This window comes from Pygocentrus nattereri, chromosome 3, assembly GCF_015220715.1.
Source record: "Pygocentrus nattereri isolate fPygNat1 chromosome 3, fPygNat1.pri, whole genome shotgun sequence".
NCBI classification, from domain to species: domain Eukaryota; kingdom Metazoa; phylum Chordata; class Actinopteri; order Characiformes; family Serrasalmidae; genus Pygocentrus; species Pygocentrus nattereri.
Window position 1 is genome coordinate 45614669 of NC_051213.1, and position 11983 is coordinate 45626651.

At 40.4% G+C, this 11983-nt stretch overlaps 1 protein-coding gene across 2 annotated transcripts in view; it reads left to right on the forward strand.

Moving 5' to 3' along the window:
- si:ch73-86n18.1 (uncharacterized protein LOC564061 homolog) overlaps window positions 1-8069 on the forward strand; it is a 10196-nt gene extending 2127 nt beyond the window's left edge. Inside the window, exons 2-6 of one of the 2 annotated variants that reach the window (XM_017706041.2) lie at window positions 720-821; window positions 1080-1238; window positions 4066-4217; window positions 5619-5740; window positions 6507-8069. In XM_017706041.2, coding sequence (XP_017561530.1) covers window positions 720-821; window positions 1080-1238; window positions 4066-4217; window positions 5619-5740; window positions 6507-6669 — 698 coding nt within the window. In that variant the 3' untranslated portion in view covers window positions 6670-8069. The remainder of the gene's footprint in view (window positions 1-719; window positions 822-1079; window positions 1239-4065; window positions 4218-5618; window positions 5741-6506) is intronic. The other variant, XM_017706042.2, reaches the window with a different exon arrangement.
- The last annotated feature ends 3914 nt before the right edge of the window (window positions 8070-11983 follow it).

Here is an 11983-nt window from a genome sequence, read left to right on the forward strand (position 1 = left end):
TGTTACAACAGCGTGGCTTCGTAGTAAAAGAGTGCAGGTACTAGACTGACCTGCCTGCAGTCCAGACCATCTCCCATTGAAAATGTGTGGCGCATTATGAAGCGCAAAATACGACAACGGAGACCCCGGACTGCTGAGAACTGAAGTTATACATCAAGCAAGAATGGGAAAGAATTCCACCTGCAAAGCTTCAACAATTAGTGTCCTCAGTTCCCAAATGCTTACTGAGTGTTGTTAAAAGGAAAGGTGATGTAACACAGTGGTAAACACGCCCCTGTCCCAACTTCTATGGAACGTGTTGCAGGCATCAAATTCAAAATGAGTGAATATTTACAAAAAACAACAAAGTTTATCTGTTTGAACATTAAATATCTTGTCTTTGTTGTGTATTCAATTGAATACAGGTTGAAAAGGATTTGCAAATCATCGTATTCTGTTTTTATTTGTTTTACACAACGTCCCAACTTCACTGGAATTGGGGTTGTACTTAATCGTCTGTCTGTCAATCTGTCTGTCTGCCTGTCTGTTTAATCATCTGTCTGTCTATCTGTTTAATTGTCTATCATTCTATCAATCTGTGTCTGTCTGTGTCTATTTAAGCATCTGCCTATCAATCTATCTATCTATCTATCTATCTATCTATCTATCTATCTATCTGTCTGTCTGTCTGTCTGTCTGTCTACATATATATTTATTGTCTGTCTGTCTGTCTGTCCAAGGTGTAGTTAAAGGAGCAGAGTGTTTGAGGGGTCAGGTGGCTGTTGTCCTGTTGGTGGCTCTGCTGGCGTCTCTCTGTGCGAACATAGTGCTCGGTGTTCTCTGTGAGTAAACACACCTCCACAAACACACACACACACACACACACACACACACACACACACTCTCACACACACATTCTTCATAGGGCAGCATCGTCTTCTGTGAATGTCTGCATGCGCATGCGCATTTGTCCGTGTGTCTGTCTGTCTGGATTAGCTCCAGCAGAGAAAGATTCCACAGTAATGTGATTTTGATCCGTGTCCGACAGTGTAGTTAAAGAATAACTTCAGGAAACTCTTTCTCTCCCACATGGCCTGCAGTGACCAACAGCAGATCCAGCGGTTCCACCATCGTGGAGAACTCAGCTGGCTCAGTGTCAGAATCGGCCTCTCTCTCGCTGAAACTGACCGCCCTTGAGGAGCGCTTCTCTCGCCTCTGCTCCGACTACACCACCCTGGGACAAACGTGTTCCGCATCAGGTGAGGGCCTCCAGTTTGGTTGTTCTTTATTATGCATTAAAGCAGGGCCTGTTAGGGCCCTAGAAGAGTCTTAATATGTCTGAAACTGTTTTACAGGTTAAAATACTTGGACCGAAATGAAACACTGTAACCATAGCAACATCTGTTGACTTATTTTTACTTAGAAAACCAACAAAACATGTCATTTGACCAGGACGCCCAAATTTTTGCATACAACTGTAAGTTGTAGGTGTATAAGAAAAACTGAAGGCACAATGAAGAAAGCAAGGCAGCCAGAAGCACAGCGGTCAGCAGGCTTTTCCCCAAACACCTTTTTAAGGACACTTTTTTTGAGTACATGTAAGGAAAAGTGTATGAAAATTCTCCACTTTTCTAAAACTGTGCGGACCATTCACATATAGGCATGAACAGACAGCGAGTCAACCACATTGATCCAAAATCTCAGCCATGAGTCGGACATTTTCCCAAATAACGAACTTTTTTGTGACTTTGTGTTTAGTAAGAAACTTTATTGCACTAATCTGATAAAAATGTATTTGTGAAATCAACATCATTTGGCCAGAAATGTACTCAACGTAAGTCTGCGAGTGCAAATGACAGCGCTAGGCAAACGCTCAGTCTTACGTTGTGCGTTCTTACATTGCTGTGGCGGTGCTGAAGGGGGCAGTAGAGGACAAATCAGAGAGGGCTCTGTCGTTGTTCCAGCAGCCTCAACAGCTAAGTTAAGTGATACTTTTTTAATCCCACAACCCAACCCAAGTTTTTTGGCTTTGACGCTGAGCCAGTTGTTCTGGGTGCAAGAATACATAATTTACCCCTTTGACCAGCAGTCAGGTCATTCATCTCTACTGACATTATTGTTACCGTCGTAGTCGGCTGCGCCAGCGGTAGCTGCAGGTGTTTTTGCGGTAAGAGTACTGGCTGAGAACTTGTAGAGAGGAGAATTCCCGCTCTGCGATGTCTTCCGGTTTTCTCAAACGCTAGAGGGCGCTCCCGAGCGAGTCCAAAATGAATGGGTTGATGTGGAGCATTTGAGCAAAATCATAGTTTATAAATGCTTCAACATTTTGAACGTAAAAGAATGCGATCATTTCCTGAACAGCGAATTTCATAAAACATTTTACCACTCTTATAGTTTTTAAGAGCTTTTAAACTCAAACTATAGGAGTTTTATAGGGGGGGGGGGGCTAAGATGTGGCCAGGCTCCTCATAAACCGGCTCTGGTATTTTCAGCTTGTGAGAAGTCACAGAGTGAAATGCTTTAGAGTGTGTTATGAGTGTCTCTCTAGCCAGCACGCTGCTGTTCTTGCAGTGCTGCAAAATTACAGTGTAATGCGTCACACTTTTAGCAAAGTTAGGTAAAGTTTGAGAACTTTTCTTCTCTGACTAGACCTGCAGCTTTATTCACTGACCACGTTTAGTCCAGACCGCGGCCATAAAGCTCCAAGTAACACCGAAAACCAGAGATTTTGATGGAAACCTGAACACTTGACTTGAAACAGAACGTGAACATCACAGCAAATACTCAGGAGACAAACTAAAGCGGCTGCAGCTCCCAAGTCTCACAGCATTTTACACAGTGATAGGAAACACAATAACACAATTCTATGCGCTGATATTTTAATAAGTCAGTATTTTAAATCGTTTGTGAATAATATTTCAGCCCTCAGGTATTTTGACATGGTGTGATCTGGCCGTCTTGGGCGCCTCTGTGTTATTGGGACATGATATTACGTTACGGTTTGGCTATAACACTCATACACAGTGCATATAGTTAATTTTATCAGTATCAGTCTTGAGTCAGTCAGAGAAATTTGCCATTTGTCAGAGCACCGATGCATTTTTGTCCCTGAAAGAAAGTAACACACTGAATAAATTCAAGAAATTAAATGGTTGGGTATTTTTTTGGATCCGTTTTGCTTACAAGTGGAAACAATTGACCAGTAACAGTTAACAATCTGGAGGGGAGGGGTGGGAATTAGCAGTAGGGTTAGAGGGTAGGTTGGGATAGTGTAGTGGTTAACACCTCTGCCTTCTACACTGTAGAGTGGGGTTCAATCCCCACCTGGGCAAACACCCTGCACTATACCAATAAGAGTCCTTGGGCAAGACTCCTAACACTGCCTTGGCCTGCCTGTGTAAAATGATCAGATTGTAAGTTGCTCTGGACAAGAGCGTCAGCCATAAATGAGTAGCCTCCTCATAAAAAACCCTGCAAGACCTTCACGCACATGTATAGATACGTGCTTGCCGCAGGCTCCTTCAATGAGAATGTCTGTACGGAATGTCCAATAGTAAATGGCATTTCGGTCCAAGCTTTGTTCAACCTTGCAGTCAGACCTTCAAGCCTCGCAATTCCATTAATTGTGAAAAACAGTTAAATTAGGAGTGAAAAAGCAGGAGTTGACTTTTTTCTGATTTTTTTGGAGTCCCTGTCTTCGCCTAAGTCTGTGTGCACCCTGGCGTGTCCCAGTCCAGTGGGACCACATTGCTGCGGCAGAGTGGACGCTTGCATCACATCGCATTTGGAATTGTGCAGGGTTGCAGATTCTACCGTTATCAGTCCCATGGAGAGCTACAGCCTCTTTTAAATGACACTCACTCTTCCTTGGGTTTGTTACTGTAGCTGCTGCTGTATGGAAATGTGAGGAAGCCCAATTATTCGGAAGCAGCATCCATAGCCAAAAGGTCCTACTGTAGAAATTGGCCTGTATAAAGAAAGGATTGCATCATCGCTGCATTGTTAACTTTTTTTTTAACCCCTGTTCTTTTTCTGTCTCTCTGTGATCCCCCTGACCCCCCCCCCTCCCCCCCTGACCCACCCCAGTGAGGACGTGCAGGCCGTGTCCAGAGGGCTGGACGCATCTAGACGGGAAATGCTACTACTTCAGTGAAGATAAACTGGACTGGAAGAACAGTAAAGACAGCTGTGCGTCTATGGGCAGCCATTTAACAATCCTCCACACCCACCAGCAGCATGTACGTGTGTGGATGTGCACTACTGTTCACAAGATTTGAATCACTATCATCACATTTTACTCATTTTGCTATATTAATTATGGACTAATGCAGTGTAGACTGCAACTGTTACCTTCAAAGGTCTTATTCAGTATTTCGATCATTTTAGGAACAATAAGTTATTAACCTCCTAAAATCCCAGAATTATTACACACTAAAGCTTATTATTCAGCAACTACGGGGACGTCAGTGCCAACTAATGGAGCTTTTCTTAGGTTATAGAAGTGCGTAATGGTTGGTAAGGGGTTAAATCATAAATGCTGACCTGTAATTATGGATTTATAGTTATTTCTTGTCACGCAACTGTGTTTTGTAACTGAGTGCGTAGCAGGACTTCCACTTTTTTTAGTTTTGCAATTTGCAATTTAAATTTTTTTCTATCAAAATGGCCATTAAGGACAAATTATTCACTGTTTTTATCTGTAAACAGCAAAGGCAGAAACATATAAGTCAAAGAACATTTTTCAGCATCTAGTCTGTCCACTCTGTTCGTTTATTCCAGCTTCCATTCTTCTGATGAGACTTTCAGTTCCTCAAAGAACCTGCAGACCCGCCTCCAAAGTTCAGTCTTAGAAGCTGGTTGATTTTCTGAAGTAATCAAACCCATTCAGTGGTGCTGAGGTCTGGACTCTGGGGCGGTCAGTCCGTCGTTCAGCTTCTTTGTTTGACGTGTCCGTCTCCTTTTCTCAGTGAGGTTCTTCTTGATCCGCTACACGTCCTTTCAGACCCACAGCGCTGAGTGGTCTTCTCATGGTGGAAGGATGGACAGAAACACCTGTGGATGATTTTAGATCTGAAGCAGCTGGCTGGGGGCAGTTTTGGTGTCTACCAGGTCTTCCAGGTGGTTGTTAGGAGTCCCAATTTCTCTGTAGGTTTTAGTCATTTGTCACATTAGTTTTGGGAAACTAATACTCCTGTATGTAGGTGGGTTATCTAGTCTTATATATTAGTCTAGTCTTGTCAGAAATATCTGAAAAATGAATAACTTGTACTTAATGGCTGTTTTGACTGGAAATTAAGTAAATGATTTTTGCACAGTACGGTACAAATGGAATAATGTTTCCATTTTATTTACATGACATCCATTGTCTGTTTTAATATTTTTTTCCACAGCCAGGTCAGCGTTATGCAAACCACATGCCTAATTTATCACACATTAACTTCAAACCGTGCTGAATTGTTTTGTAATCTCTAATAAAGTTGCTTCTGTGGTTTCTGACACTGTATGAAACACTGTTATCTATAAAAATGGACAAAAATACTAAAAAAAACATTAGTGGCAGTAACATCTTGCTACTGTGTTCAAAGCTGACTTCATACTGTAAACATGTCTTAACAGCGTTTTTTATCATTGTGTTATAGGATAATCTGGAGAAAATAGCCCGCAGTATCGGTGGGTTTGACTATCATTTCTGGATCGGCCTGTCAGACTCTGAAGAAGAAGGAGTGTGGAAATGGGTGGACAACACACTGGTCAACAAAACGTAAGACCACGAAAACATACAGGCACATGCTGCATGGATAGACAAGAACAAAACTTTTTTAAAACTCTTTGCATTACAAAGTTTGTATGGCTAGCCAGTTGGCTCACTAAGGCTAACCCGGCCGCCCCTCACTGCCCACCCCTCCCCTTCTGCCATGAGTGGACGCTTTTGTAACATACGTGTGGCGTAAATCCAACTGGTGAGTCGAAGTGTGTCAGTGTATATGCCAGCTAGTTTTTGGACCAGCCTAGCAATCTTACTGGATACACTTCAGAAATAAAGGTCCTAAACTGCCACTGGGGCAAGACCCCTCTTGTCACTGGGGTGGTTCCCTCAGGGGTACCTTTAGTCAGGGAACATAATTGTTCCATAATCCGCTGAAATGATATTTTCTCTAAGCTGCGTTGACTCCACACACCCCGTCTCGTCTCCCGGCTTTTTATTTCACTGCTCTGTTTTAAAAGATTCGGTGATGAAAAGGTACAGATACGAACTTTTCACCTGGAAAAACTGCTGTAAGGTTGACAACCAGACCTTAAAACCACTGTTTTACCTCTGAGGGAACGTTTACATTGTTTGTACTTTGTTGAACGAAAAATGTAGCTGCCCAAAAGCTTTATTTCGAAAAGTGTAGAAGAAGCCCCCTGAGGACCACCCACAGAGACAGGCCTGTTCGTTTACATTCTGTAAAAATATAAAGGATCAGTTCTGGTTTTATTCCCTGGTTGATTATCTCTTTATACCCACTCATTTCCGCCCCCTGTAGGTATTGGAATGAATGGAACCAAGAGCCCAATAATCACGAGTCTGGAGGACTTCATGGTGAAGACTGTGCCGTGCTGGAGTACCACACTAAAAGCTGGCACGACGTGCCCTGCGACTTCCTTTACAAACGCATCTGTGAGATGGACGCTATTACTGTAGACTGAATCGCTGCACTGTAATGTAGATAGAAACTCTGGGTGTAAACAGCTACACGTTTAAAAACTAAACGCCAGAAAAAATGAAATGAATTCAGATATCGATACAAGTTGACTTTGCTAATGAACAGCTGGCTATTCCGAATGTGGAGAGTAATCTAAATAGGCCTATAGCTCACAGTTTGTCATACAGAGCTCTGAACACCACCTCAGTGAAGACCTGGATATGGTTTGAGAGACGTTTTTTTAGTGTATATTTACAGATCGGTTTAGGTGGCTATTGATTTGCACTGTTAGCTTTGTTAGTCTCGCTGGAGTTCTTAAGTAAAGCAGCACAATTCGGATCCCAGCGGTATCTCGGCCAATCGAGTACATATGGTGTAAGGGTCTTGGTTTTAGTAATAACTAGAAGGTATGACCAGAGAACTTGTAGAGATTAGAATTACCACTCTATAATGTCTTTGGGTTTCTTCAACACTAGAGGGCGCTCCTGAGCAAGTCCAAAATGAATAGGATAATAAGCCGCATCTGAGCAGAGCAGAATAAAACATTTTAAAACCGCTGTAATATTTTTAAGAGCTTTTAAATAGGAGCTTAAAACGGCGCCTCATGCAAGTTCAAGTGAAGTCAGTCAATGAGCTGCTCTGCTCACTAAACAATCAGCACTCCTTAGCACTAATGTTAGCATCCTGCTGCTGTAGAAAAAAAGAAACATGTTCTGGGTAAGTGATTAGAAACTATTTTAACTTTAAGTTTTTAGGCGTTTAGCTCCCATTCATTGAGGAATCGCCCACGGGTGCCCTCTGGCGTCCAGTGTCATGTTTTTGATATAACGGGGGAAATAAGAAGCGGCCAGGCTCTTCATAAGGCTCTGCTATGACATTTGATGGCCAATCAGTTATTTCAGAAATTCACTTCATTACCAGAGACTACAAAACTCGCTTCACAGTCTACATGTGAAGACCCCTGGTAGGTTATCTGCAGCACAGAGTTGTTCATTTTCATCACACAGGAACAGGAAAGGAAAGCCGAGAGTTTCTTTGAGAAATAACGAAACACAGCATGAAACGCAGATTCGTGTTCAATTGTCCTCTCACTAATTTTCACTACTGATTGAGGCTATTTTTATCGAGCTATTACATTCCTTAGCAGTCATAAGCTGTAATCTTACCTTAGTTTTTTTTTAATTGGGGTTTCTTTCCCTTCAGATTTTTGATTGTTGAAAAAATTAAACGTGTAGAAAAAAAATGCTGATTTTTCACATCCTTAATAGAAACCACTGTAAAATAAATTTTGATGTTCTGATGACTTTTATAACTTTTAAATGTTTTGAATGTTTTGTACCTTTTTTGTACTCTTTTTCCACAAATAAAGCAAATGGAAGATCTGCCAGGCTGGGCTGAGTTTAATTTGGCTCTTGTGTAGATTTCTGTTGATAAGGATTGCAACACTGGGCTGAGAAGACTTTGGACTGAGAGCTTTTCTGCTCTGAAGCCAGAAGCCCCAGCTGGCCATTTGAGTTTGGTCACAGCCGAAATAGAGAGCGCTTCAGTTTTTAAATAAAAGCTTTGTTAAAGAGGAATTCCACAGATTTAAACGGTCAAGATGTGAACCGAGTCATTCCGAGTGGTTTGGTGTGAAATGCTCTATTGTAGAAATACAATGGTGATAGGAACCAGACATCTGAAGAGTTTAATGCCCTAAAAACTCCCTCACAGAATGTTATTACATGAAATAGTAACATATATTGACTGATGACGTTGTTTTACAATAGTTTTGAGAAGGTTTTGGTCTAAAATGTGCTTTTTTTTGGTATCCTGTATGGTGGAGAGGTACATGTAGTGCGTTGTAAGGCAAAATAGTCCCTAAATAAATTGTATTTTTCCTGATTTACTATTTCACATTACAAACTTTACACTTCTTTTAGGTTTACACAAAATCTTTCAGGTTTATAACACACGGTAATGGTTTAAAGATTAATTGCTTAAACACATCTACAATGAATATCAGTAAAGTGAACTGTGTTTGTACACACATATATGCACATATTGCTCCAAAGCAGGCAAGAATCACAGATTTAAAGCTGTTTTAAATCTAGAAATAGCAGAATAGTAGTTTTATAAATGAAATGTACCTTTGAAAATAAAAGTTAATTGTTAAACTTGCAGAACATATAGTTCACTTTTGAACCCGTATATGGAAACTAAGCTCCAAAAACAGCCCGTTTTGAATGGATCATGGTTGTGATGTCACAACCATGAGGACATGACAGTGTATCCAGCCTATAACAGTTTAGCCCTGACAAGAAGCAAATGTACCATTGCAGTCTTTTTCTGAAATACCTGAAGATTTCAATCCAAACGTAACTGTCCAGATTGCTTTTTGAATAAAGCCAATAAAGGGCATCCAATCAGAACTTAACCTATTTACATATATTTACATATATTAATGGCACAGTAACAAATTCTGGATAATAGTGATAAAAAATGAACCTACCTGAAGCTACATGAAGGTGCACATTAGGCACTTTGTAGTTTCTTTACATACTTTGTTTGCTCCTTTTACCCTGTTCTCTAATGGTCTCTAATGGTGTTTAAAAACTCCAGCAGCACCGCTGTGTCTGATCCACTTCTCCCAGCACAACACACACTAGCACACCACCACCACGTCAGTGTTGCCGCAGTGCTGAGAATGAACCTGCTCTGTGGGGGTCCATGGGGGTCCTGACCACTGAGGAACGGGGTAACAGAGTATCAGAGAAATGGATGGACTACAGTCTGTAACTCTAGAACTACAAAGTGCAGCTAAATGGTCAGTGGAGCTGATAAACTGGACCAAGAATGTAAACACAAGGAGGTGGTCATGAAGTGGCCGGTCAGTGTATTTATCGTAAGTTGGAAAATGGAACTGGAGACTTCGTTCTTCATTTAGGACCTTTTCTATCGGTCCATTCGTCATGAAAAGTAAACAGCAGATGGCATTTTTAAAATTATGCATAAAACTATTAATCCCATATGTACTGAGTTCTCTCCTTTAACTATTTCCAACCCTCCCCTTGAAGAAGCCCAGCATTATTTGTGATCATCATCCATCTGGTTTGGCTGAGCAGACCTTCATTATGTGAAATCAAATGTGCTGCTGATGGACTTTAACAAATCTGTGTGATGGCTGGAGATGTCCAGGAGTCTGGAACCAAACTATGTTCTTCAAACTAACTCAAGAGAGCCTTCAAAATGAGAAATTCCTGTTACTTTTCAAAAAAGAAAATGCCAAGATAAGTGTTTTGAACATGCTTAGGTATCTAAGATAAGCAGTACTGTCCTAAAAACATGAAATATGTTTACCTTATTTACCTTTTCACCTGTAAAAACACAATATAACATTACAGTAAATACAAACAAACAGGCCTGGGATGCTCAAGTATTGGGAACGTACATAAATTTAGTATCTGTATTCAGTCCATGTTACATTTGGTAAAAGCAGAATTCAGAATATCGTTACCTTTAACATTTTTAGGAGAATACTTTTAGAGAACTCCCCCACTAAATAGAAAAATAATACAATTTTAAAAATGATTTATTAACTATTTTAAAATCTGTAGATAAGATATAGCCAGTTAGACACACTCTTAAAAAGGAACCGAACAGCTTATTCATAAACATTGATCTTCCTGCTAAAGCCTGAGTAGACTGATAAATCAATGTGATCGGTTATTAATCTCAGTGTTACTGAGCTCTGCTAAAGCCTGAGTAGACTGATAAATCAATGTGATCGGTTATTAATCTCAGTGTTACTGAGCTCTGCTAAAGCCTGAGTAGACTGATAAATCAATGTGATCGGTTATTAATCTCAGTGTTACTGAGCTCTGCTAAAGCCTGAGTAGACTGATAAATCAATGTGATCGGTTATTAATCTCAGCGTTACTGAGCTCTGCTAAAGCCTGAGTAGACTGATAAATCAATGTGGTGGTCAGTTATTAATCTCAGTGTTACTGAGCTCTGCTAAAGCCTGAGTAGACTGATAAATCAATGTGATAAGTTATTAATCTCAGTGTTACTGAGCTCTGCTAAAGCCTGAGTAGACTGATAAATCAATGTGGTGGTCAGTTATTAATCTCAGTGTTACTGAGCTCTGCTAAAGTCTGAGTAGACTGATAAATCAATGCGATCAGTTATTAATCTCAGTGTTACTGAGCTCTGCTAAAGTCTGAGTAGACTGATAAATCAATGTGGTGGTCAGTTATTAATCTCAGTGTTACTGAGCTCTGCTAAAGCCTGAGTAGACTGATAAATCAATGTGATCAGTTATTAATCTCAGTGTTACTGAGCTCTGCTAAAGTCTGAGTAGACTGATAAATCAATGTGAGGATCAGTTATTAATCTCAGAGTTACTGAGCTCTGCTAAAGCCTGAGTAGACTGATAAATCAATGTGATCAGTTATTAATCTCAGTGTTACTGAGCTCTGCTAAAGTCTGAGTAGACTGATAAATCAATGCGATCAGTTATTAATCTCAGTGTTACTGAGCTCTGCTAAAGTCTGAGTAGACTGATAAATCAATGTGAGGATCAGTTATTAATCTCAGAGTTACTGAGCTCTGCTAAAGCCTGAGTAGACTGATAAATCAATGTGATCAGTTATTAATCTCAGTGTTACTGAGCTCTGCTAAAGCCTGAGTAGACTGATAAATCAATGTGGTGGTCAGTTATTAATCTCAGTGTTACTGAGCTCTGCTAAAGCCTGAGTAGACTGATAAATCAATGTGATCGGTTATTAATCTCAGTGTTACTGAGCTCTGCTAAAGCCTGAGTAGACTGATAAATCAATGTGATCAGTTATTAATCTCAGCGTTACTGAGCTCTGCTAAAGCCTGAGTAGACTGATAAATCAATGTGATCAGTTATTAATCTCAGTGTTACTGAGCTCTGCTAAAGCCTGAGTAGACTGATAAATCAATGTGATCGGTTATTAATCTCAGTGTTACTGAGCTCTGCTAAAGCCTGAGTAGACTGATAAATCAATGTGATCAGTTATTAATCTCAGTGTTACTGAGCTCTGCTAAAGCCTGAGTAGACTGATAAATCAATGTGATCGGTTATTAATCTCAGTGTTACTGAGCTCTGCTAAAGCCTGAGTAGACTGATGAATCAATGTGATCAGTTATTAATCTCAGTGTTACTGAGCTCTGCTAAAGCCTGAGTAGACTGATAAATCAATGTGATCAGTTATTAATCTCAGTGTTACTGAGCTCTGCTAATGCCTGAGTAGACTGATAAATCAATGTGATGATCAGTTATTAATCTCAGCGTTACTGAGCTCTGCTAA